The 27,639-nt window shown below is 39.8% G+C and overlaps 1 protein-coding gene and 1 long non-coding RNA gene across 21 annotated transcripts in view; one reads left to right on the plus strand and one right to left on the minus strand.

Moving 5' to 3' along the window:
- ADGRL2 (adhesion G protein-coupled receptor L2) overlaps positions 1-27,639 on the plus strand; it is a 394,007-nt gene that overhangs the window by 297,422 nt on the left and 68,946 nt on the right. For all 16 annotated transcript variants that reach the window (XM_056355276.1, XM_056355277.1, XM_056355287.1 and 13 more), the window contains one exon: positions 24,845-25,058. In XM_056355276.1, coding sequence (XP_056211251.1) covers positions 24,845-25,058 — 214 coding nt within the window. The remainder of the gene's footprint in view (positions 1-24,844; positions 25,059-27,639) is intronic.
- LOC130156668 (uncharacterized) lies at positions 1,254-21,668 on the minus strand. 5 transcript variants are annotated; one of them, XR_008824554.1, is made up of 5 exons: positions 21,335-21,668; positions 20,994-21,162; positions 18,286-18,510; positions 11,136-11,238; positions 1,254-4,551 (listed from the first exon to the last, which is right to left on the minus strand). It is a non-coding gene; the product is annotated as an uncharacterized LOC130156668 (long non-coding RNA). The 5 variants fall into 5 exon arrangements; XR_008824552.1 differs by lacking the exon at positions 1,254-4,551 and adding an exon at positions 6,689-9,798; XR_008824553.1 differs by lacking the exons at positions 1,254-4,551; positions 11,136-11,238 and adding an exon at positions 13,224-18,137 and having other exon boundaries at positions 21,335-21,667.

The raw sequence follows: 27,639 nt of genomic DNA on the forward strand, positions 1-27,639 counted from the left end.
CAGTGATCTCAGAAGAGAACAAAAGCTTCTAACTAGGTCACTCAGTTCCTGGTCATGCTCCTGATATGATGCAGTATTCTGTCTGTGCTCAGTTCTAGGCCAAGTTACAGCAGTAGTCATAGCCAGAATTATTTCTTCAGCCCTAAAATTAATGAATCCTCAACTGCCTTTGGGTTAAACTTGTATAATAAGTCTCTGGAACAACCTGGTGTTGAGAACTCACAATGGTATTAATGTGTTACCGAGGAAATGCTAATTAACCCACACATATAATTTCCACGAAAAGCAAATGCTGAGTGGTTTATTAACCTTTTGTCTGAGGGAGGTGGAGAGAAAATGTAGGCCTCACCATTAATCTACCCTCCGAGAGAGATGGGCAGAGAAGAGGTGGAATTGCAGAGTGTATTATTTCTCCCCAGTAAGAGTGCCAGTGCCATACACAGAGTTTATTATCAACTTCTGCCCACAGGGAAGTAGGAGAAGGGGGTGGGGAAAGAAAAAAGTCATTAGTGTCTGCTTAGCAGTAGTGATGTCAGGTGTCAGCGCTGGGTTTGTTAATTCCCGGGTGCCTGGGGAGGGGGGAAGGTGGGCAGGGGGAGGCCAGGGAGCGGCGGGCAGGCACTCCACTGTGCCGCTGGCGCTGCTGTGGTTCTTGCAGGCACCTCTTGGTTTGCATTTAATAAGAAATGTTCAAGCGCTACCAGTTTGCTTCTTCCTTCCCTAAGAAAGAGGAATGGTGAAAGCATCGATTTCATCTGGAACAAGACTCTGGGAGGTGCTAAACTAGCTTTAGCCATGAGTACTGCGGTCTGCAGCCATGGAAATAGTGGGGGATTTATTTTTAATTTCCATTTATTCTGTTTTTCCCACTTCTCTGACAAGTTTGTTAAAAGTTAAAGTTTTCTAGGAACACTGAAAGCAGACAAATCTTTTTTTTTTCTTCTGATCTCTAAATTTTTGGATGTAAGAGGATGAGATTAAATTGGTTCTCAAATTTTGCATGACTTGGTCACCAAACCCAGACAATTCAGATTTTTTGTTCCAGAAAATGCTGTGCTTTTTTAGTATGTACATTTGTAATGTAAACAAGTTGGATAACTTAATTTAAATGGCAATAATCCACCAGATTTGAAGAAGTACATGTTTAGTTGAATTCCAGTATGCTTTTCCCTGAAAAAGGTCCAACATAAGTAAGGGTAAGATTTTATACTCATTTAATTAAAAGGAAAAAAAATACAGTATAACAAAAGAGGAAGAATGTAAAAATCTCAGTGGAAATATCATTGAGGTAGATGTATCTACAAATTGGCAAAGGGAAGTGCAAATTCAGTTTAAAATCAATGTTTATCAATATATTTGGTAATCGGTGAGCTATCCTTTCTTCAATAGTAAAGATACAGATGTAAGGAAGGATAAATTGGTTGTCTAAATATAGGTTTCTTTCTGACAATTTAAGTAGTTGAACTTTGATCTAAACAACAATTAAAATGATTCTAAACAGTTTAATTTACATTCATCTGTTCTGTTTTTAAGGTGTGGACGGCAGTGGCTCTGCATGCCACCCATTCTTTGCCCGTGCAGTTATTCCTTGGCTTAGCATTTAATCATTATTGTATCAACAGACTCTTCCCAAATCTCCAGTATGTAAACAAGCACAAACAATATTGCATATCATACACAGAAGCACCATATGGTAATCGAAACCAAAGACTTCTCTGAGCTTTACTCAAGGTTTCCACCTACGTGAACCGGTAAAGCAGAAGACCTTCTGTCCATCCTGGGAGTGTGAGGGATCTCTCAGACAATCCTGTCTCACTGCTTGCTAAGGAATTTCTGAGTAATGCTTGTCACCAGAAGGGATCTCTTTTATCTTGGTTGCTGCCAGCGGAGCTTGGTGGAGGAGTTCTGTTTTCCTGTCAGGTACCCTTGGGAATTTGCTAAGCAGCATGGAAGTGACCTAAATCTCTGCTTTTATCATACAATTAACATCATAACTTAGGCACGGAACATGCCTCATTGTTTGGCCCTTGCTTTGAATTCACCTTTTAACACCAAAAGCTAAAAATGACCACAGGATGTACTTACCAGGAGGCAGCAGATTTACTGTACAGAAGTAAAATGAAAACACTGCTTGTGTGTACCAGTAATTTAGATAAACTCTAAAGGGGTTTCTCTTATCTGTCTCAAGCCAGTGGCATTTTGTGCAGCCCTGTGACTGGGCATCAACCTTGCATACATTTGCTCAGTCCTAAGGTTTCTCTTCGTGGAGGAAGACCCACATGTGAGGATTGGTACTTAGACTGGGGGATGTCATTTAAATTTACATTCCATTCCCCTCTCCAAATTTCTGTGAGTGTAACTTAATTAGTAAGTTGATCTTAACCTTTTCCTGCTGCTGTTTAATTCTTAGAAATGCTAACAACCTTTGGGAATGGTTAGGTGGAGCGATTCCTGTCTAGACAGTAAATACAGCTTAATGACTGTCCTGGTCTTTAAACAATCTTTAACTCATTGTGAAGTGCATGCTCCCTTATGCTTGGTTGCACAGGGGGCACCTTCAGCATCCTGACCTCTTTCCAAACAGGAAAATCCCCTTCATATAAACAAATATGTGTGTGTATTAGCAACGGAACCTTACCCAAATCTTTAAATGTGAATCGTGCGTGCCAGTTTTCACTGATGGTTAACCGAGGCCAGATAGGCTAGTAAACGAACCCTCCCAGGCTGTAATGGATTTGTGGGGACCAGCCCTGGCTTCATCTGTCAGGGATACTGGGACAGTGTACTACGCTTTCTCCACCCGCTCTCCAAAATCTGGGAGCTAATTTAGCATAATCTGCAGAGTCTGGGGAGTTGTTACTGACCTCTGCGTTTGCTTTCAAAAGGCACCATTCTTTATAGAAGTTTGAAGCCAGACATCAAAGTATTAATCTTGGCGGACACTGAATTGCACAGAAATTCTGAGGGAGTTGTCAAAACGTGAAAGCAAACATCACAGAGGAAAAGCAACCGAATGCTGGTTTTAGTTACTTTAATCTATTCTGGTTTTGTATAAACACATTTGTGATGTTGCTTACTGCTGGCTGTGTACTCTTTTGGGCATGAAGATGTCCTTGATTCCTGTCTTAGGCAGTGTTTCTTCTCACATCATCAGAAATCGGTCCTGATTGACAACAGACATTTGTGTTTTTAAACTGGCTGTTAGGAACAGTCACAGCGCCACAGAGAAAAATAGGAGACATATGTCCGCGGATGTGTGTAGTGAATGTTATCTATTCAGAGTAGTAGCTTCCAGTGGGCTAGCAGCAGGGAAACTTAAACACATGTACTGAAGGATTCAAGCGTCAGTCTTCATCTGCTTTTCCTAAAAATGTGTGCTTTTTTAAAAAAAAAAAATCATCCCTAGAAATCTTTAATAATCTACTGCGGATTTTACTGAAACCTTTGCAAATAAACTTCTGTAACTCGCTTTGCTGAGGTGGTTATGTCTGTGACCGTCTTTGCTAACGTTCAAGATTAAGGTGTCTAGGTTTATGTATAAAACTTATTTTTTAATGTAGATTAAAATATGAACAAAGTAAGTGCCGTACTTATTCATGTTCTATTACAGCCCACACAAAGAAAACAGGAAAGTTAAGACTCAAGGTCTATTCTATAATTCAGGGTTTTTACTGAAATTTGAAGGCAATTTAAACCACCTACTTATTTCAAAGGTAGTATCGATAGACCACCTGCTGTTGACATGCACTAAGAAAGATGGAAGGATGTAAATGAGTTTTAGTGATTTGCCTGCTTTTGAATACTGATGAGGCTAACAACCTCCCATCCTGCACTCTGGCAGTCAACTACCAGGATTCAGCATGCCTTATTGGAAAGTGAGTGTTGTCATCATGAGCTATCATTAGACTTTGTTGTTGTTGATGTCTGCTTGTTAGCAGAGGATAATTCAAGTGTAATTCAGTTAGAATATTTCAGGTATGTCACTAACGATGTCTTTTATAACCGGCATTTGACAAGGGAAACTACTTGCAGCTGAAACTTGGGAAGACTTCTCTTCCCTGCACGTAGGTGGCTGTTGAAGGATTTGTTGTGAAGAGCGAGGTTTAAGCTGAACTATCTGAAAGAGGGAAGAGAGGAGAAGGCTGCCTATCCCCATCCTATGGTCATAAATGTAGTCTTCCAAGCTCAGTCAGAGTTTTCAGTCTATCCAGGGAAGATGTGTAAACTTGCCAAAAGGTTGTCGTGCTTTTTTGCTGAGAACACCAGGAGACGTGGAAATTAAATCAAAGATTACAGAAATGTCTGTAAGTTTTTCTTTCAGTGCGGATGCAGAGGCCTTTGTGATGAAGACATTATTTCTTCCAGTGGCCTAACAAAAAACTAGGAAGCAAACGATTAAGAGCAGGAAGAGTTCAGTCACTTTTTGGGCTGATGAGATAAAAGCCTGAACAATCGGGTGGGACTGTCCCTTCGGAATAGTGCAGTTGGCTGCCGGGGGAGGTTTTTGGATTGATTTCCATTCATTGTTTTCAGTGACCCTCCTTGAAGAGCCTGAAAGACATTTTTAGAGTTAGCACCTATTCTGTCTTCACTCGTAAATTTTGAAAGTGCTCCACTGTGATTCATCTGTGGTTGCAGACAGCCACTGGCTGTCTCCTCCCCTAGTATCAGCCATCCCTTTGAATATTTACCACCTATTCCTTGTTCCTGTATGGCTTCAGAAGCAACAGTTGTCACAAAGAAGCAGGCTGTCCTAAATGACAGCTTTCACTGTCTTTAAGATCATAGGTCAAAATGTAAAATGAAGGTTCGGGATGATTTGATAGCACCAGATACTATCCTAATGTCTTCGTCAACTGATTTTACAGTTTAATTCAATGCTATAAAAGTTACAAGTCAAAGAAATGTCTGCTTGTCCTTAAATGGGCAGCTATCATAGCAGTAATTTGCTTATGAAATGCTTTTCTTTCTGGAAGACTAGTCTGTCTCAGTTCCCATCAAAAATAAATCAATTTCCTGTGGAAACGGGCATAAATCTTTCAGATTGTTTCTTCATGTTTTTGCAGCGTTTGTCGGAGTTGCTGTTAGCTATAGCTGGGTATTGTCTCCTGATGAATTGTAGTAGCGGATGAACAAAACAATATTAATCTGTTTTTGTTAATCCTGTTTTGTAATTAAATACATCTTTCATATAAATCCTGTTAACATTTGAATGAAAGGGGATTTATGGAAACATGACTTGCTTTTTATAAGATAGTTTTAGGATTATGAAATCAACACAGGAAAAAGAAAAGTTTGACTTGCTCACATAGCAAAAGATTTTCTCTTTGTTATTCTTGCTTTGCTGGTGCTATGAAAAAAAATATAATAAGAGCATTCAAGCTGGGTTGCCTGTGGTTTAACTCTAATTCTATAGGCTGCATACTCTTTCTCCCCAAAATCCCCACAGCAAGTGACCTTGTCAAACAAAAGTGTGGAATAATGGGAGGCAGCCCAGGGACTGTGGCTCATTTACAAGCAGCTGTTTGCTACTGTCAGAACAAAGGCAAATCAAAGTTGCATTAACGGGGTATGACAGGCACAGTGAGCAACTCCCCAACAATGTTCATCCTCTCATGTTGTTCTGGTTATAATATTGGTTTGCCTGAAGGAGAAAATGGTCATAAGGTCAAGTCAGACATGTATGTTTTCAAAAGCCTTTCAAAATTGCACATATTTTTCAGCTGATCAACTATTGACGTTTTTTAACAAAATTAGCATAACGGCAAGTAAATACTTATTTATGTGTGTGTCTGGCTTTCTGTATGAGAATTAGAGCCACACAGAGAATTAATAATGCTGTCTTCACAGCAAGGTAAGTTTGTGCGTCATCTAGCCTTCCCCTCTTGTCTGATTCAGCCAGCCCGAGAACTAAGGCAATCGTAGGTAAAAATTGCTTTTGAATTCCTACATGGCATCCAAGCACGTTTGGAGGATCACTCCATCTTCTGCATAGCTTTTGCAGTTTACTGCTTGACTAGGACTTTTCTCTGCACCTTGCAAAACACCACCCAAATATCTGACCCTGTGGTAAAGAAGCTACATGAATGATGTACAGTCTTCCTTGAATTTCTATCAGTAGTGTACCCTGAATCCCAAGAAATGTTGTGAGCAAGGTCTACTCGACTAGTTGAAACCTGGTAATACATAGTTATTGGGAAAACTCAATGCCAAGAAAAGAGCACAGGAAATTTCTTGTGGAATAGTGCAAATTTTTAGGCAGAAAGGGCCAGAATCCAGCATAGGAGTGAGCAGTACTCCGTACCTGTGACTTAACGGAGTACAGAGTAGGTGAGTTTGTAGCCATGTGAATGAGGCTGTTGCATAACTTGAGCCTGTACTGCTCAGCACCAATCTGTCATACAAAATCATTAGGAATCAGTTAGACTTGCTGAGAACGTGTCTGAGAAAGGCATGGGAAGAAAGGAAATTCAAGCAGAAAGGGCAGAATTGCTGGACAGGAGCTTTATAACAAGGCACACAATAGGCAGCACATTTCTCAGTGTTTATTGTACCTCACGTAGGGTGATAAAGGCTGAAGGCAGAGTGACTTTTAACGGTCCCTGAAGTGCAGTATTCCCTGAGAAATACACAGTTTAAAGTGCCTTACTGCCATTATGAAATTTATAAATAAAAATAAGGAAAGCGGTAAGACTTACACATTTATTGGGCAAATAGATATGACTACATCATTAATAACTGGACAAAAAGATCTGTGTGTTCCAAAAAACAGCTGAGAAAGTCTTTTATATTTAGCAGGTATTTTACTACTAGTGTAAATTCCTGAATTGCTTGATTATTTTTTGATAGGGAGAGAGAGACTAGGAAGAGGAAGAAGAGAAAAATGCTTTTAAAGTAAAATATACTGCAGATTTAAGGCAACTGTGGAATACATTTTGGTAATGGCATTTGACATCTGCTATATTTCACAATTCAAGATACTATAAACTCTTTTAGAATTTAACAATTTGAAGTGCAGTTACTTCGTTTTCAGCCTAATTTGCAGTTCAGTTAGGTATGTTGAGAAAGTACAGATATGAATAATGTGGATAAAGACCGATTAAGATACGGCCGGTGTATCTCCTAACCTTTAGAGACAGTGTGCTTGAATTCTAAACATTTAGGGTAAAACTTTCAAAAGTGCAGTGGCTTGCATGCATGCAAAGTTGTACTGACAACATCTTTTAAAGTGCTAACATGAATGTGAATTTAATTTAATTTATTCTCACAAACTTGCAGTTCTAGCTGTATGTGTTACAGTATCATGTACAGGTGCCAGCCAAGATTATGGCTCCATTGAGCTCTACTCATCCAAAAAGTTCTATATTTATCAGCCTGGAGAGCTTGCCGAGTTCCCTCTTTCACTGCCATTATCAACTGTTTTGAAATATTCAAAACCTTAAGTGATACTGAAAACTTACCCGGTGTCCAAAGCACATTGTGTATTGTGAAGTGAGAAATAGAACTGTACTTGTAAAAGTGTGCTTGCATTTAGCTGAACGCTCAAAATAGAAGAACACAATTTGCATAGGAAATTTGATAATACTAAATTATTTCTTGGAAAGGTTCAGATTTCTTGTACTGCTCTAGGTGTCACACAATACACAGCAGTTTTGTATCACCAAGTATATTTAGCAGTAATTAAAGACATTGAGTTTTTATTTTGTTGCAAATCAATCTGTTAAACTCACATGACAATATCCTAAATTCCTCTCAGTTAATGGTCCTACTCTTGCTGGGAAAGGAGGACATTTTGTGCATTACTTTGCTTGAATAGTGCTAAGAGACTAGCAGATGGTCACTTTCCAACTGGTTTGCCTTGAAAAAAGAAATTAAAATATTATAGTGCCGGGGAGAGATGTTGTAATGTGTCCCTTTCAAATTAACAGGTCGTTTTTTCTACTATTTTATGATTGTAAAATAGCTCAATGTCACATAAAAGGTTAAAAGCTGGAGTAAATGGCATCATGGGAAATTTGAAATAAATAGGGTCTCATATGGTTTATGGCTCTATACTTGAACACACAAGGAATATATTTCTTTCCTTGAAAAGGCGTTCTGTAAAGAGCTTGCCATGTTAATATGAATTGTGGTCACAATGGATTCTATTTAAAGTAGTTTTAATTCACAAGGTATTTTTTTTTTGTTTACTAAATTACTCCTTGTAAAGGCCACTTGTGAAAACTGTTTGCAAGCCTAAGAGAAAATATGATATTTTCAGAAAAAAAACTTGAAGCCACAGATTCCACTTCATTGAATTATTCTGCTGGTGTCTTAGTGGTTACTTTTCATAAAGCACAGACCTTCAGAACTGATTAAGTTTTAGACTCCAGACTGTCAGGTATTTCATAGTGGTGCCAAATTTGTTTTTTGTGGCCAAACTGCCTCGACTGTGATGTTCTGCAATGTCCTAGTTCCAGCAACCCTACTGAGCAAGACTTGAACAAATTTAGCTCCTGTCTCTGTCCCATGGGCTGGTTTATTGCTATGCAGGTGAAGAAAGCTGGTGGGAGAGCCCTCGTAAAGCTTCTCACTAGCTACCTGGGTGAGATGACCCTCGTTTCTTCTTCTGATACTGTCACCTGTGGCTGTTACAGCGTTAGTGTCCAAAGACTAAGAGAAGATGCTTAAAGCTGAACTGTAAAAATTGAAGGGCTTCTGATTTATAAGTCCGTACAATTCTCATGACAATGGGAAACATTTTGTCTTGCAAAAGCATTAGCAGTGGTAACCTTTAAAATTATCAGTCCTGTGTATCTAGGATGTTTTTGTGTTGAATCTGATACAAGGAAAATTTTTAGTTTTGTTTTGAATGGGGGATTGCAAACTATATCTAATTCCATCAGGGGCCTGGAAGGAGAATTGGGAAAGGAGAGTCACTGAAACATTGCCCTGTACCCAGAGCTTGTTCCTGAACATAAAGTTTATGCAGTTTTCACAAAGGGAAATGCTGTGGTTTGCTGTTTTGGAGTTTTCAGTCTTGTCCTGTTCTCCCAGAAAGAGGCCTATGGATAAGTTGCCTATCAATGAGCATCACAGCCAGTTTGTTTCAAAGTGCCTTTAATTTTTAATTTCTGTTTTGCTTCCAGCCATCTTTGCTTAATATAGTTGGTAAGCTGTGAGGAAATACAGAACGTATTGCCTGTATTTCTTAATAGGTGAATAGCAATGGTAACTGCAAAAAGAGGCTATTCAGATAGGTGATGAAGCCTGAAGATATAATTTCCCTAAAAGCTAGCTTAAGCCAATTAAAATTAATAACCATTTCTCATAACTACTGCAGGAGAGAGTTGTGGCTATTTCTGAATGATACTGTACAGGGACATATTAAAATTGCATTTCAGCTCAGAACTGTTTAGAAACTGCTTATCCACAGCATAGTAGTACCTCACCCAACCTAATAAACCCAGGTGTGGCCACAGTTGGTCGGCTTGGCGCTAGCTCGCAGCGCAGCTCTTGGCCACTTTGAAGCACGAACGGTGCACTGGAGCTTGCGGCAGGCAGGGAGGCACCGTGCCCGCTGCTGCACCGTGCAGGCTGGCACAGCCACCAAGGGATGGGACGCCCTCGGTTTTCACCGCGACAGGACAAACTGCCTCCGTGCCGGTTCATACCATACGAGTAACAAGTTGGTTTCAGAGTAAGACCCAGTAATGCCTTACAAAAACTCCTCGCATAACAGCAAAGTTTATTGAAGTCCAGGGATTAGTGTTGCAGAGAGTAAGAGGTTTGAAGGCTTTTGTTCAAAATCGCAGGAGTCTAAGGAAAAAAGGTGAAGACAAACGATGATGGATAGAGACTGCTCAAACAGAGGACATAAAAATTATAAAGAACTGACAAATCAAATTGACCACCTGGAAAATTGTTCAGAGGAGAAATACCAGGTTGTTATGGCTTCCTACCAACAGAAGAGATGGAGGTATTTTTTTCACAGTGGATTATGATGGAGCAGGGTCTGGGTAATATTGAACTCCTTCTCCAGCATGTTGTGTCACTGGGAAAGCCGGTGACACCGTTCTTTGAATCTTGAAGGATGCAAAAACTCTTGGATGACAGAAATAGATTGTCACAGAGATGTTTAGCCCTAAAGGTTCAAGATCAGTGAAATTTAGCAAAAGACATAAAAATAAACTGGTGCTGTCACTGTGCTCAGGAATCTAGACTAATTTTTCAAATAAGAATAAAATAGTGGTAAGAGTGTGCCGTAGTAAATTATCTGTAAATCAGCTAAAGGCCTTTTTCCTTCTGATGGATGCTACATGTGTATTTTGCAAATGAGCATGTTTATACCCAAATGTCATATTCATTTGCTTTTGCATTATCTTTTCTAATGGAAACCTTTATTTATCTTTTTCATTTTTTTTTTCTTAAGGTGATCGAATTTTAGAGGCATATACAGTGATACAGATATTAATAGGCATTATTGTAATTTGCTATAATTAATCCATAATTGTGCCTTTTAAACAGGGATGACAAATATGGGGGCTTCAATTTTTAAATTATGTAGGAATAATTCTTCCTATATGTAATTTAGGTTTTATACCTGGATGAGGTATTTGGATTAAAGAATATTCTGAGCTGATAAGAAGAGGCAGGAGTCCATTTCAGCCTGAATTATCTCATGATGAACTATGATCCTATGAATTGTTTAGGAACCAAGATCAAAGATGAATTTGCTTGAGCTCTCATAGCTACAAACACCTACACTGTGCTTCCTGGGAAGAGGAATATGGATGGGATTTGGGTTGGGTTTGGGGAAGGGTTTATTGTGTTTTGACTGAGACCGCTCTGCAACAAGCATTTATTGCTTTTTACGTATTGCTTGTCTACAGATCTGAGGAACAAAGGTTTTTACTAACATCCTTAGCTTGTGTTGGGTTGAATATTACAGCAGAAAAACTGTGTGGCACCATACGTTTTCTTGAGATGCTTGGTTTATCTACCAACCAAAATCAAAAAAGGTACGACAGTTGCTAGAGTCAATAAAATGAAATAAATAGCTTTCTTTGAGTAGTAGCCAGGCAGAAGGAAGCGCTGTTAACACGTTATACCCCTTTGAGTAATGGATAAAAAATAAATTTGTAAATGACATTTACCCAGGTGTGATGTCAAGATAAAGTTCAGGAATTATATAGCAGATATCCAGAACGTTCCATTGAAATGTGGATCCTGAGCTGAATCCTTTGCATTCTTTAAGTACTGAAAGAAACAAAGATCATTGGAATGGCATACACCAAAGTATTAAAATCACCGGGATTTATCAGCCTTGTTACTTTTAATGTATTTTGCTAACACTGAATTTAAATATATTAAACATTTAAATACATTAAAGAAATTGATGGTGGTGGTGTTTTGCTTGCAGTAGGATTAGGATTTGAAAGAAGATTTATCCATTGGTAAAATAACAAGGAGACAATCAACTAGTTGCAGCATTTCAAACAAGAATCAGTTGCAATTCTTCCTTTAGAAACCTATCTGATAATCTTTTTCTCTCTGTAGTTCCGAAAAGGAGATTTTAATTTCTCTTCTTTCCCGCAATCCTCTGTCTCTCTTGATTTTCTTTTGCTTGAAGTCAGCTGGGAACATAATGTACTTGCCTGTTGTTCCTCCTATTTCCTTACTTTGAAGATACTTCCTTTAAAACCAGCTTCAGGATTTCTTGAAGGATGAGATAGAGACACTAATATAGCTTTTCCCCCTTTTTGGCCTTCCTGGTGTTGAAGTACTGGGAATTGCTTATGCTCAAAGTTTGGTGCGTGTCCAGCGGTGATGTGTGATTACACCAAAAACAGAAGGAAAAAACAAGTTTGGATATGTTTATAAAAGGTAATTATCATCACAGAGGAAAAAGACAATGATGCAGTAAGCTATCTGAACAGCTTGGCATGGAGTCAAATTTTAATCTATGTTACTGTGCTTTTGAAAGCATTTATTTTGTCTTGTACTTCCCTTTCCCTGTTCGTCTCTTTCACAAGCATCTTACGTGTCCATGAGTGAAACGAAGGGCTGTTTCTTGCTTCCAGAAGGATGTGCTCTGGGGAGCAGGGGTGCAAGGGAACTAGAAATTCCTGGGACTTGTGACAAGCTGCGATAACGAGGCTTAAGACGTTAGCAACAGTGGGTTAGAAGTGCCTTTCTAGTAAGCACAGCTGCTGAGACCTTCCAATGCCATGGCCAGGCTGGCCGGTCCCATTTCTCATCCCCGGAGGTGATGGCTGTGTGCCGGCGCTGCCTGCTCTGGTACCCTCTGTGGGCGGGAGGCGGATGGTGCTGAGCGCCGCCGTGGTGCAGCCCTGCTCGGGCGAGCTCCCTGCCGGTACAGGGCTGCCTGAGAGGAATGGAAAAGCTACTTTCTCAGTCTCTGACCAGAATGCATGATAAGGCTTGGTGTCAAAAAGGGCAAGATTGGGCTCACAGCAATTATGGCAGAGGCATACTGGTTTCCTTGACAACCAGATTGAGGATTCTTTGTGATTTATTATTTACCACTTCAAACTCTCATTCTCTGATTTAATTAAGGAGAGAGATTTCCATAACCCCCCTCCTGTCCAAATTTTAATACCCCCGTGCTATTGTTACAACCAGCTACACCTATCCCAAACTGATGCAGCTTTAAACCAGCTACAAATTAGGCTGGGAATTTAGCATTTGGAATTTTAGGCAGGTTGCTTAGACAGCAGTTAACTGAAGTTGTGGGTATTATGTTGGGTGATGACTTGTTAATCTGCCCTTACTAGCAGCGATAATAGACATCTGCACTCACCACCTGCCCGTCCACCCTCCCTACCCCCAGTTTTTCAAAGGCAAGGACTGCAACAAGTGATACTTCTCGATTGTCCTTAGAGCTATGGGAAAGATAAAATGGTACCTGCAAGTGCTAGTTTCTCTTGCTTGGGCAATTCACATTATTTTCTCCTTGAAGGCTTTATTAGCAATACATCAGCGACTGTTGTGTAAACAAAGATACTTGGGAGGTTTTTTACTACTACCGGTTGGATAGCTATTTGAAAACAGAAATTCTCTCCTAAAATGTGGCTAAAGGTGGGAAGTGCAGGTAGTCTGCTCTGCCTTCACATGTATTTCAAATATGCGTTTCCCACATTTATAAAGCATTGACTGAATCGTGATCTACAGGGCCTGTTCTAAATTTAGTAATTCAGAACAGAATTTTGAACACAATAATATATATAACAGAGATTTTTATTCAAATGTCATAGGCAAATCTGTGTCATTATATATCAAGACTGAAACTGGGTTCTCCAAAGGGCATTTTTTCTTAAAGTACTTTACTGGGTTGCATATTTTTTATTTCATATTCAGCACGAGGTGTCTGCTGCATTTAATAAAATAAAATGAAGGTCACAGAAGATCACTAGTTTTCCCATAATGTGTCCCAGTAGATGACTGGAAAAAAGGTAGTGATTGAAATGGGTTGAGGATCCTGCATGCAGACCATATAGAAAAAATGTGTCATTTTTTAATTATAGGGAAGAATTTTAGTTCTAATTGTGTTTATTTCACTACAAGTACTCTTTCAGATGTACCACCCCAGTTTTAATTTAAAAAATTTATACACGTTTTGTCATCTTTACCTCGGGGAGTTCCTGAAGTGAGTCAAGAGGTGTTGCTTATCCCTTGGTGGGCTAAGCATGAAGCTCATTGAGCTTGCTGAGCCAATAAAAAGACTTGCAGTGACCTAGCCACTCTTGTGTCGAGTCCCAGTTCAGAAATGCACCAGTGCCCCATTAGGCTGTTGAGGGAAACTGGCTGCTGAAGATGCATCTTTAAAATGGAGTAGTCTAATGAAGCTCATTAATGCATTTTTCATTAGAACAAGAATATTGAGTGTCCAGGTTAAATTCTAAGGAATCTATCCTGCACTCATTGAGGTTAATGACAAAGCTCCCAGTGACATTAGTGATGCAGGATGAGAACTTAATTGGGGTAATTAAGATTTTGCTTACCGAAAATTCCCTATTATTTTCAAGTAGATAAAATATTACGAAATTACTACTATGAAGAGTTGTATAATGTTGGATCTCAACACATCCTTCAGAGATGACAGCATTTCAGTGAGAGATAATACTATTTCTGTATTTTGCATTTGATTCATAAAGTATCCTTGTAATCTTCTAGAGGCTTGTGTATGTGAAAACCATTGTGAAAAATAGGGTTCTTTGGTATTTTGGAGTTCAAACGTTGTCCTTATTGTGTAATTAAAGATAGCATGCGCCCTACATTGCTGAAAGCCGGTAAAGATCTGGACTTCAGGTTCAGCAGTGGCAGAGATGGAAAGGGCACTGCAGTAGTACCATGGGATAGTATAAGTCGCAGAGAACAGTTTCATTAAACACAGCTTGCTTTGTGGCAGTGTAGACTTACTAAAATTACTGTTTGTGCCGAAAGAAATGCAGCTTGCTTACTGAGTAGAGTAGATAGGATATCCAGCTTTAGTGCCTTCCAGGGAATCTAAAGACTCCATTATAAATGATTATGTCAGGATTCCTAATTTAAATAGTTACCCTAACACCTGCTCATTCCTGCCTCCTTTGGACACCCCTAACCTTTTCCTTCCCTCCTTGGCATCCCCAGCAGATTAACAACTCCCTCCTCAATTACGCTGCCATAACGACTGCTTTGATCACGCTCTGAGCTCGCTCTGGAAATTATCTTGATTAATAAAACTCACCGCTGTAGAAGAAACAACAATGTAAATGGATCGATGAGCGCAGGGACCCGGTGGGTTCGAGCAGAGGCTGGCAGCAGGCTGGGCAAGGCTGGCTTTGCTGCTGTGGGGTGGCAAGGAGGCGGCAGCCCGGTGGGACCCGCAGCTCCTGGGCAGCCCCGCTGCTCCCTGCCGGCCCGGCGGTGAGATCAGGAGCTGTCCCCCCCTCTGACTTGCAGAAACCGTCTGTCTGTTTGTACGCCTAAATAATGTATCACGAGAACACGGTGCTTTCGGTAGGAAAGTGTTGGTTTAGTTGGTGTGGAAAAAAGTGGAGCAATCAGATCTTTTATACTTCACAGCTGCCTTCTCCTCAAACACTTGCTTTAGACACATAGGGAAAGATTTTTTTAAAAAGAGAATGGTGTGACCTGGTACAGTGAAGCACTATGCAAAATACGTTAATTACTGAGGAAATTACCTTCCATGTCTGTAGTAACGGTGCCGTACTTCTGTTTTGCTAGTTATTGAGCTTATACTTGAGCATCTAATGACGATTTTTCTGCGGTCTGGTGCAGAGCTTTCCTAGTCCTTTATTATTGGTGGTATGAAGATCAATGAACAACTTTGGAAGCACAGTCTTTCAGCTATTAGATTTGTGCTGCTAAATAGAAGTAATTAGCAAATGCAAAGTTTTCCTTTCTGTGTTGTTTTACAGTGTGTATTCATCCCTTTTGTTACTTTCTAATGTAAATAGCATTAATTATGGAACTCTTACGACATAATTATGGAAAATTGTTTACTTTCTGTCTTAGTACTCGGAGAGAGATTTTGGGGATTGTGATTTTTCATTTCTTTCATCTGAGCTCTCCTTAGCTAGTTTGCTAAAAGCTGAGAGCATGCTTACATCCACATTGCGACAGCTGGGGTGGGAGACACAAATTCCAGGATTAAAAACCAGAATCCAAATTCAGAAGCCCTGAATTTGAGTCCAGGTGGAATTTAGCTATCCTGTCACTTTATCTCCCTTGTCTTTCACATCTGCAGTGAGGCATATGGATATGCAGTTCCTTTATAGGTGATTAACAGCAGTTTGACAGGGTTGCTGAGGTGCATATTTCCTTTATTTACTCAGGAAATGGTACCTCGGTTGCCATTCTTGCTCCCTGCTGCCCAAGAAAGATGTTAGAACTGCGTATATTCCTTAGGACTTGTTGAATTACCTTTTTATTGATAAACAAATAGTTTTCCTTTCTTCATGCAATTTATTATTTAGAGCATGCTGTCAAGTATCAACATAGGATTATTCCACAATTCCTGGAATGAGCCAGAACTTAAAGTATGTTGTAAAAACTATGCATGGTATATACCTCTCCGCTCTATAACAGTCTTTCAGAAATCCACAAATGTTTCAGAGAAGGTAAGGTCAGAAAGAGAGCCTTTCGCTCTGACAGGCATTTTCCAAGATTGCTTGCTACTCTTGTCTCATATCTATTTGTGGGAATATTTGAAGTGACGGCACATTTACCTGAAAGTACGTTCATCACATTGCCCTTCTTGTTTTCAAAAGGTGATGGCTGTGTATTTTGGTTTAACAGTTTTCGCCTGCAAGATCTTGAGCCTTTATGTTTCCATGGGTGGTTCGAGTCCTCAGAAATGTTTCAGAAGCTATACTGAATGAGGAGGGGGATTGCTGTGCTATTTGCATATTCATAAGCACTCTTTAAGTGGCTTGCCGTCATTAAAATTAACCACATAATTTTTCCACTGTAAATTATACTGTGACAATTGACTCCACCCCATCATTTCATTGAAATAAAAGGGAGTATATGAACTCTTACATTTTTGCTTGATTCCATTTCTAATGTCTGTATAATTCTGTTTGTAAACAAGTAAATGCCCCTTTGTAATTTTACAACTGTGATCTCAAATATTACAATGTGGTAGAAATCATCCAATATTTTTAATTAAATCTGTGTTAATTTTTTTTTTAGCATTAGGTCTGTATTTGGTATTTTAAACTCTGGCACTTTAGAATAAGATTTTCTTTAAAATGACCTAGAATTATCAGGATCTAGTTTCTACATTCTAGTGAGATCTAATGTTTTGCTTTCATAACACAGGTTAGGGTATAACCCGTTCAGGAAAGCGATACACACAGCACACCAAGGGTTATTTATTGGCACCCAGTGTGTCACCTGCTGGAATGATTTAACTTTCACCAGTGCACATATTCCCAAGGAAATGGTACACCTCTGCATGGTTTCTATCAACTGCTGAAGTGACAAGGCTTTGGGTTTCTTAAAGATGAGGCAAAAAACCCCATGTTTCTTTTGTCAGCTGTTCACCCTGAATGCTGCTGATGGAAATTCCCCTTTCTTCCTCTTCCTCTGCCCCTCCTCAACCCAGGGTTTCCAATCAAAAATGAATAAGATAACTGGAAATATAAATTGTTGTCAAAATACGATTTTATAGAAAATAAAAGAATATTTATTTTTATTCTGCTACCAGTATCCTGTGCAGAGGAAATAATTCAATGGGAAATCCTGTTGACACAACGTTTCTGACACCAGCCTTTGTGTGTCTTACCTCCCTGTTTCAGAGGTTGTTTCTGATTCAGAAGCTTCTCCTTCCTGACAGGTGGTGTGCTCAGAGTTCACAGTTGGTAAACTGGAGATAACCTCCGTGAGGGGGATTTACAGAGACCATGGGACTTATTTGCCTTGAGAAATTTTGAAGATGCAATGTGTTTAACGGCAAGAAAGAAAAGGGTAGAGTGCTTTTTGCAAGCTGGCATAGGATCAAGCGTGTATGATCTGAAGGAAAAAAGGAAGGAGATTCTTGCAGCCTGAGAACAGACATCTGGCTGGCAAAAGAAAAGAAGTATCATTGACAGATGAATACTGTTTCAAACTGGGATAATTTTAGATATGAGGGCAAAGTTTTGCTCTCATGCATAGAGCTCCCACTGAAAGGGATGGGAAAGGTGCATACATATGAGAATAAATTTGGTTCTAAGTGAGAACTGAACAACACACATATTTTTACACTAGATATTTAGACTTTCATGTTTAGATCACATGGTTTCCATCTGCCTTATGTAGGCATTGCTAAAACGCTGCCAGGAACCAAGCTTTGGTTTGGTGACGTTCATTAAAGGAATTACTGGTTTCTGTCCCATTTCAGTGTGGCCGGTTTCAAAGTGCAGAAGCCTGTTTTCACGTTGAGCATTAATTAGCACTCTTGTGGCAGCCTCAGCAGGCAGGTGAAAGATTAAATGGGTCTGAAGACCAAACTCTCTCTTTTCCCATAGGCTTGAGACATGATGGACTAATGTGGGGATGTGTGCATGGCTGCTGTCTGGGCTGTTGTTGTTCCAGATGATTGAAGGACTTTGGTGTACTTGTCTGTCAATGTAGCACTCTTTTCTCTTCTGCTATTAACAAAAAAAAAAAAAATAAACAACCCCAAAATCCCGATCACCAAAAAAAATCCCAACAACAAAAAAAAAACCCAAACACCAACAAGAACCCACAAACCCCAACAAAAACACAATCCAAAAATCCCCTTAATTCTGCTACCTTGGAGAGGCATGTTCTTGCCCTGTTGAATGAGAGATGAGAGCTGTTTAGGAGAATTTGAATGAGATCCTTGCCAGTCGACGGTGTTACATTAAAAGGCTGAGGTGCTGCTGCTCACTTCAGGCTTTGCTGAGTCATTCAACAAGGTGCAGAAAGCAGGTAAGCCCTGACTCGTTTTTTGCTGAAGAGAGCCTCACAGGGATGTTTTTGAGAATTGCATGGAGACTGGAAAAGGTAAAAGGAAAATTGTAATAAGTTTCAGTGAACCTAGAAGGCAGGAGCTGTCCTGGGGTGAGTCAGAGGGCGTAACTCAGAAGTTTGTCCTGAATTTCTTTAATCAGACATACCTTGCTTTATGTTTATGTACTCCGAGTATTGAGTATGTAATTACAGAAAATTACGTACAGTTGTAATTCTGCTGCTCACACTGAATTTGAAAAACACTAAAATTTGACAGATTCTGAACATCGTATTTTTTTAAAGGTTAAATCAAAATCTAATAACATGTAAAAATATTTATAAAAAGCCACCATTAATTACTTAAAATTCCTAAAAGCTTTTATTGATAGCAATTCCTATTTCAATCTTTTAAGAGACAGGCTTCCAGATTTTAGCTAATTAAAATATGAAACGGGATGTCTGAGAAATTGAATTCTAGAAACCAGTGTTAAAAATCACCCCTCACAGCTGATTTGTTCAATGAAATAGTTGTTTTGCTTCAGTGCAATTTAAACTGTGAAGTCTGTTCCTTAGGACTTTGGACCTCCTTGTTGAAGTTCAAATAATGAGCATCCTTTCATGTACCGTGTTTTGAGTTAATTCCATTTCTACGAATGAGTTAAAATGAGGAAGATGTTTCTTGCTAGAAAATAATTTCCTTCACTACATAATCCCTTTTCTGTAGTTGTCCCCTCCTTCCAGCATCTTAAATGAAAATGGCAAAGAATACAGCTGCAGGAGAATATTTTGGAAATGATCGTTTCCTGCCTAATTTGACCCTGACTGAACAGTGGGGTTTTGTCTGCCGGGCGGCAGCTCGGGCTGGCTGTGCGCTGGCTGCCGGGTTTCCCTGAAAGAAGAGCTGAGTGCTGTGAACTCCAGACCTCTGTGCAGTATCAGAAGCTCTTACTGTGCCAATGTAATCTTTTAATAGACATGCTTGCCAGGATGACTTTTTTCCTTCAAAGATAGAATTAGAAAGCACAGTTGTCATTTAAATTGCCTCTATCTTTGTAGTATTTGGTAGTGATCTGTTGACCAGGATTGGATAATTTAAAAGCTGTTTAACAAAATAACACGCTTGTCTGTGTGAAATTTATACAGTGCTGAGAGATGGGGAGAAAAGTCTCCCTTGACAGAGTTCATGGGTTTCTTTAGAAACTGCAGGGTGCTAAGGCTTTTCTGCGGAATTATAAAAGCTTTGTGGAGCCCATGTTGAGCATTTGCATGATTTTCAGATGGCAAAGTATGTTCAGCTGTCTCTGCACCCTCCACGCGCTCACGTACGCGCTTCGTTGGGAAAGGGAGGGGATTCTCAGCAGAGTTTTCATCGGGCTTTGCGTTTGTTGAACATATATTATTGAAATGCTGCCCCAGATGCAGCACTTCATCTTGTGTAGAACTTGAATCATCATGTTGCATGATTTCGTAAAATAAAAGAGATTGTGAAAGAGACAACTGTAAACATTCTGTTTGAAAAGATGTGCTCTTTTCAAAAGACCTTTCTGTTAGAGCCAAGTAACACAAGAAGTACTATTTCCTTGCTTGCAGAGACATATATATTTATTTCTGCAAAGATTTGTTTTGGATTCTCAGTTCTTCCAGTATCTGCATTCTTTGAAATAATTTTATATTTCCATGTTGACTTTCTCTGTGCTTTAAGTTTTAATCAAAGGTTCCTTGCTTCTGATGTTGAGGAGTACTGATGTTAGCCTGTTTACATTCCACTATTTTTCCTCTGTATGGGGTGAACATTCAGATGTGGTGGTGCCTTTTTGCTTTTATCTACCAAACTTAGCACACACTCTTAATATTGACAGCTCAAAAAGATGGCATGCTAGTGGGCAGGATGCTGTGAATTATTAACTTTTCTTTGCACTTTGACAAATTTAGGTTATCTTTCTAAAGACAAATCGTCTCTATGAAGGAACCAAGACAGTAAAATAGTAAATAAGGCATTGCAAACTTACATGAAACAATTTTTAGCCAAATGTGAATTTAAAATATCTCTGAAACACGGTTCTGAGCTACATTTCTTTCATGGGACTTGTGTTTTTTCCTTTCATGGACTAAAGTATAAGAGGAAAGAGTTTTGTTTGTGATGTTTCATTTACATTTTTTTCCTCTGTTTTTCTACATGGATTCTACAATAAAGCATTTAAGATTGTATATTGCCACTAAAAAACCCCTCTACCTTTTTTTCTTAGAAATGTGATTTTGCAAAAGCAGTTTATTTTTTTCTTGCAATAAAGAGTCTGCACTCAACTAATTTGTGAGCAGATAAAATGTGCAGGAAACATATGTTTGCCAGGAAGCTTTTCTATAATCAAAATAGTCAGCGGGACAGAAGCCATGCCCTTTTTCTCATTAGGTATTAATCTTCTTTCTTTTTTTTTAAAAAAAACAACAACACACACAACACTGATTAATATATACAAACGCAAATGAATCAGAGATGGCATATGTTGCATCTGGTAATAGATGCTTACTTGAGTTAATGTTTAGGTTGCGCTGGAAGTCCCAGCCCAGGCACCAGAAAGGTCTTTGCAGTCGGGAAGCACTTTGGGTTTTTTGGGCGGCAGACAGCAGGGGCCGTGTCATCCATGGCACAGTTTGCCTTGAAGCAATTAGCAGGAAGATGAGGAATGTTGACTTCAGCTGCAGGAGGGCAGCCAAACAAAATAGGTTTATGCAAGGTACAGTAAGGCAAGCTGCAGGTTGAACGCAGGATGGTTAGAAAATACAGTATTGAAAATATTCATGAGAAATTGCACTGGAGATAGAAAGTTACCAGTGACAACAGTAATTATTGACAGAGCCACATACTTACATTGAAAAAGCTCTGGAATGATGCAGAAGCCGGCAATAGCATTCAGATGCTGGTCGTTCAAACTTCCATCCTGTGGCAGTGCATCTGTTTATCAGGAATTATCTCCTGAATGTAAATGAATTTCAGTCCTAAGTCATTGCACCTGTTGCCAAGAGGTATTTATTCCAATCACTTGCCTAAAGCACAGGGAGTTATTGCTTGATGTTTTATAGCTCCAAAAAAAGCTGTCGTTTCAAAATCATTTGTTCAGAGAGGAGAAAATGGAGCAAAACAGTTCATTTTACCCTAAGCACTGCTATTTGGCAGTATTCACATTTGCACGGCACAAAGCTGCAATATTGATTTTTCGCTCACAGGGCCTCCCACTAGTTCTTTCTTCGATTGTCAGGGTTGCAAGATGGATTGAATTACACTTTGTTGATACGCTTATTTTTTCTTTGTTGATAGAAAAAAATTACAAATAAAACTTCACCATAAAGATCACGGCAGCTTTGTTAGGAGACTTTACATTTATTTCGTTTATTTAGTTAAAATTCTTTTTGTGCCATGGAGATTCCTTAGAGCAGTCTTCCCACCTAGCGCATGCTGCACTGTTTTGCTTTACTGCTTGCTGCTTTTGCAATCTAACACCTGCATTACAATCTCAGGTGTGTCACCTTTTGCCTGCGAAGCGATCTAACCTTGCTCTAGTATTTTTAATGTTTATCCTAATACAGAACTTCTCATGGATGTCTGCAGGGAGGAAAATTGCAGGATAAACCACATTTCTAGTACTTTTAGCACTTGCCATAGATGATGAAATAAGGTTTACAGGCAGCGGATCTCTGTAACGAACTGCGGAGGTCTTGTATTTAAATTCAGGGTATTTCCTAGCAGACATGGAGGCCGTGCTGCAGGATCTGCAGTAAGGGTTTTGTGCTTGTCACAGGTAGCTCGGTGTGGGTCTGTCAGCCCCGGCCCCGTAACGATACATACGTCTGACCTGCTGCTGCAGCCGCACTGCATGCGTAGCCACCGACACCTCGGTAGCTGCATCCTACCCACCCTGCCCCTCCCCGCCTGCCTTCTGCAAAACTCCCCTTTGGACAACCAAGGCTGCTGTTCCCCCCGCTTGCTGCCCCAAACCCAGCAGTCTGGGGGGGCATGGGGACTCCCCCGGCCAGGTCCTGCTGATGCCGGAGGAAGCCCTGTGGAGTGCAGGAGATACAGGCACCATTGCCGCGCGATGGAGGGGTGAGCTTTATGTGGACGGCATTAAATTTGACGGGAGTGGTAGGATGTAGGAATGACAGTCACTAGCAGCATTATATTTGGTCCCACCACGCCTGTCGTGATGGTAATTAATGAAAGGAGCTGCTACATGCATGCGTGGGGGGGGCTTTTGTGCGTACCCCTCTCTGTGCCCATTTCACGCCCTCACTGAGCCGTGAGCAGCTTCTGTCTTCATTGTATTAATTTGCTGCATGGGAGGAACATGTAGGGTGTTAATGTGGTGGATTCGTGTTTTAGCTCTTTCCAGCTTTCTGCTCATGATACTTCAGCAAGCCTCTAATAACAGTGTTTGCGATTGCACACGGCATGTGCAGCCAAACCGACAGCCAGGAGTGATTTTGAGATGGAACTCTGTGGTGCTTTCCGCAGTGATATGGCTTCTTCCCTTATTAACAAATACTGAAACATATTGGCAGAGTGACAGTACTGGTTTCATGTAGGATATGGTTCCATGAAATGTAAAGTAAAGGCAGACCCGGTTACTGCGCTCTGGTCTTCACCTTCCCCTTGTGCTGGGGTGGATTCCTGCCTGGCCAAGGAGCTGGTCCTGAGAGACCTCATCGGTTCTTCTGCAGCCGCGGGAGGTTAGAGTCAGACCAGCCCCTTGCATTAGTTTACTACACAAGTCGGACAAAAGCTGGTGCTGGTGCAAAGGGGAAGGCAGGGCCATGCAGGTAGCGGAGGGGCAGACGGGAAGACGGGCTCTGGCTGGCAGGGAGCCACATCCCGACACTGGCGTGATCTTTTCCAACAGCTCGTCTTTGCAGTTCTAACAGATAATCGTCTTTGTACGGTAGGCGTTTTAATCCACACATCATTAATTCAATAGAAAAAGTGACAGCCTCTGGTTCGTGTGAAAGTTTACTATCAAGGGGTTAGTTATCTCAGGTTGTTCTTGATCTTTTTAGATGCTTGCTTCCTTGCCTTTTCTAATGCATCATACTTTTTAAGAAAAGTTTATTTTCTTTGCCTTCAAAACACTGTAGAACTCCAACTTCCCATACTTACTAGCTGTTTGGTGTCACAACTTGTCTTCAGCAGCCTGCACTGAAATATTAATGACCTTGTGCTGCTGTATTAGGATGATTTTTTGTTAAAATAGGAAACATAGGTAATTCTGCTGAAAATTTAGAAGGGATTCACTGTTTTAAAGAAATAGGTATTTAACACTACCACGTTACCCAATTTGTCTTCCAAAAGGCAGTAATGCACACATTTTGTGAGAAACAGAAATAATCTATGTAATAATAATCCACCAGTAGCTGTGTACAAGAAAGTGTGGTATACAGATACATTGTTCTAATGCTATGTATTTTTTGCATAAAGAGGTGTCTGTAAAAGACAAAACATTGGGATGAATATCCAAATCATTGTTTTCTTTCTAAAGTATTTCATACAGCTTCATTAGAGAAGGTACCTATTTTTAGGAATTCTCTCATGCAGAAAAACATGTTAAAAATAAGAATTCTATGAAACACATCTATCATTTTTGGGAGGGACAGGGAGATTTAATATAGTACACATCTGCAGTTTGCGGTACTGATCATTTATATATTTGTTCAAAATCTTACCTATCTGTGGTTTAATTTATGTAAAAAGCAACAGTAAGGAGCACTGAAGTTCGACTAGGTTAAGTTACAGCATGTGTATTAGATCTAGTGGCACAAACATGTCCGTGCTGGGGACATAAAATAGCTATGCAAAAGAAACAGACTCTCCCTGGAGAAAGTAAGATACAAATTAAGAAAAACTAATGAAGTTGGAACTGTGGCTTTGGGTTTTTTGTTGGGGTTGTTGTTGGGTTTAGGTTTTCTTGGTTTTTTTAAAGTCATTCCTGCATTTGCAAATCCTGCGTGCTCTGCTGCTTCCTGCTTTCAGACACAGCCTGTCTGGCTGTGCCCAAAGAGGGGAGAAAGAAGTAGAGAGAAAAGAGAGGAAAGACGAACATGCAGTTTAGGCATGCAGACAGGTATTGCTGTCTGCCCTGGCCAGGGTTAGAAGAAGTGAAGAATTTCCTCCTTTCCCAGAGTAAGGACACAGCAGCAGCAGTGTAGGGATGTGACGGTTTCAAGAAAGATGCCTCACTTAACATGGTACCAGGTCACAGTGTTTAAAGGTGTACTTCCTTTAGCACACTGGTGAGAGTTAGTGCCTATGTGACAGAAAAGTTCAATGCAATATATCCTTTAGGCTCAGTTCGATTTTTTGATTTTTTTTTTTTTTTTTTTTTTTTTTAAGGTTTCAGTCGAGCAGCACTACCGTTTGGTTTGGTTCGGAGGGAGCTCTCCTGCGAAGGCTACTCCATTGATCTCCGGTGTCCAGGAAGCGATGTTATTATGATAGAAAGTGCTAACTATGGACGGACAGATGACAAGATTTGTGATGCTGACCCTTTCCAGATGGAGAACACAGAATGTTTCCTTCCAGACGCCTACAAAATTATGACACAAAGGTAAATATATGTTGTTTTGAGAACTGAAGAGGGAAAACTTCTACATTCCCTGGCAGAGTTAAACATTTCCTATGAATGCCGTAGTTCCCACCTGTAAAATGCATCCAGTGGAAAATGCCAGAATTATTAAGTGCCAGGGTGATTATATGTCATTATGTATGTGTACAGAAGCATATATGCATATAAGCACAAGTTACATTATGCCTTAGTGACAGTGACTGTCATTCAGAGCAGACAATCAGTCAGAAGAGCCAATAATAGAATCATAGAACTGTTTATGTTGGAAAAGATCTTTTAAGATCATAGAGTCCAACCATTAACCTAACATTGCCAAGTCCACCCCTAAACAATGTCCCTAAATGCCAACACAAGTGGTTTTAGTACAAAAGGTGCATTGGAATGAAGATTCACAGGAATTACTGTGCTCCAGGCCACACACGGGCAGCAGTCACCAGTCACCTATACTGACAGTTGTGGAAAAGCCAGCACAAATCAGTCATGGGCATTGCTGCTGGCTTACACTACAAGCCTGAGTAAGTTCAGGATTGGTGGGAAGTATTCTTCCCAGTGCATTTTTCCTAGGGTGAGGAATCTGAACAGAAAGGGGATGGGAATAACCTGGGAGTTTCCTGGTGCATGTGCACAGAAGTGTCAAGTGAAACACGCAAGCTGTCCTGCAAGTTGTGCTCCGTTTACTGTGTTCGGTTTGACTGTGGTAGCACTCAGTAACATGTAGTCACGTCTGAAAAATAATCTTCCATATTGATTTCCCAATTCACTCAAGTTGTCATGAGTGTGACTTTAAACTTTTTATCATTTTCCTGTGAATATATGGATGTTCTCTATGGTAGTCAAATATTTGGGCTAAATCTCAGGCTTCAGTTTCAAATGCTGGAGGGAAATTAAGGGTATTGGGCCTTTTATTCGTGTTCTGTGTTCAACCTGTGACTTGTTCTGTGATCAGTAAGGGAAAGGCTCCATTGCTACACTAGTAAAAAGATAATATAACTTCTTTAAATCATGTTTGAATTATCTTTCTGTGGTTCTAGTTCGTTGTTAATTAGATCAAGCCAGATTTCCATTGAGACTGCAGCAGCAGTGTCATCATCCTCTAATCTGTCAACTCCCTTTGAAACCACCTTCAATTGCTTTTGTAAATGTAGTGCCTCTCTGTAGACTTCCTTGTTGTGTAAAATGCATGTTGTGTTTTGATCAAAGTCCTCCTTATGTTCACTGCAAATATACAGATTAAGGTAGTCAGAGACAAATATAGAGGCACAATCTTGCTTAAAGTGACATCGAACTGTTACTGGAAAGCTGAAATTTCAGTCCTCCCCTTTCAATTAATCAACTGTAAGTTTGTGATAGGAGAGAGTATTTTTTAACTTCCCCAGTCTTCCACTCCTACCCTTTTTCAACAGATTAAAATGCATTTGTGATCACATGTGTGACATTGGTTCAGTATGTCTATGCTGAGAGAGTTTCTCATTTTTGTTCCTTTTTTTTTGTCATGAACAAATGGCAAAGATCATTTGACACTTTGCTTTCTATTTTTGTCTGGCATTTATAGTAATTTGGAAGTTTGCTTTTGTAGCTCGCTCTCTCAGATCCTGTCATTAAGTAGAAAAGCTGTCTCTTGCCTTGTTTAATCTTTTCTCAAAATTGCTCAATTTGTGCTGTATTGCAAGCATAGAAGAACGCTGCAAATTTCTTATGAAAAGTTCTTGTATCTCATTTATTTATAACTGCATTGGTGATCATAATTTTTTGTCGTCTAAGGCAAACTGTTGTTTGGTACTCAGCACATGTCCTTGATCTGCTATCTAAAAGTATCACATCAGCTGTATTTTGATGGCAGCAATTCCATAGAAAAATCTCACCTGAAGGACTATCAGATTCACTGGGTTTTTTCTTTTCTTTTCTTTTTTTTTTTTTTTTCCTCCCTAAACTGACCAGAAAAATTATCTGTTAGAACATTTGATCACAGGGGAAACTTTTCTAACGTACCTTCAGCAATAAACAGCAGTAGTTTCTACGTTGCTACTTAAAATCTTACAGTGTTTAAAGACTGATGATATGTTTTTATCACTTCAGCCAGCAGTGTTTTTACCACTGCGTTGGACCACTCAGTTCAGTTTACACCTACATTTAAATGTAGTTCCACAGCAATTATTAAATACTCATCATTCATTTGTGACATTACTCCACAGCTTTTGTACAGCAACTACATTTGCTGCAGTTCCAACGTGAAAACACCAGCTTAATGAGATCAATACTGTGAAATCTGAAGACTGAAAAATGAGATGAGGTTTCCAGTTTAACACAAAGTCGTGTAATCCAATGCCCTGCTCCCCTTCCAGAGAATCTGAGATACTAGCATACAAACTTCGCGTGTCCACTTGTGCATCATCTCTGCTTTCTCAGAACAAGCTGCTACTTAGCCTTTTCTCCCTCCCTTTTCCTTCTTTCCTGCAGTTCTCAACAGATTTTTAACTTAATGTTTTCCTAGGAAGCCTGACTTCATTGCTTTGCTTTTACCTTTGTAAAGTAGTTATTAAATTTTTAGTTTCTGATTGAAATT

This window comes from Falco biarmicus, chromosome 11 (assembly GCF_023638135.1).
Source record: "Falco biarmicus isolate bFalBia1 chromosome 11, bFalBia1.pri, whole genome shotgun sequence".
NCBI classification, from domain to species: Eukaryota; Metazoa; Chordata; class Aves; order Falconiformes; family Falconidae; genus Falco; species Falco biarmicus.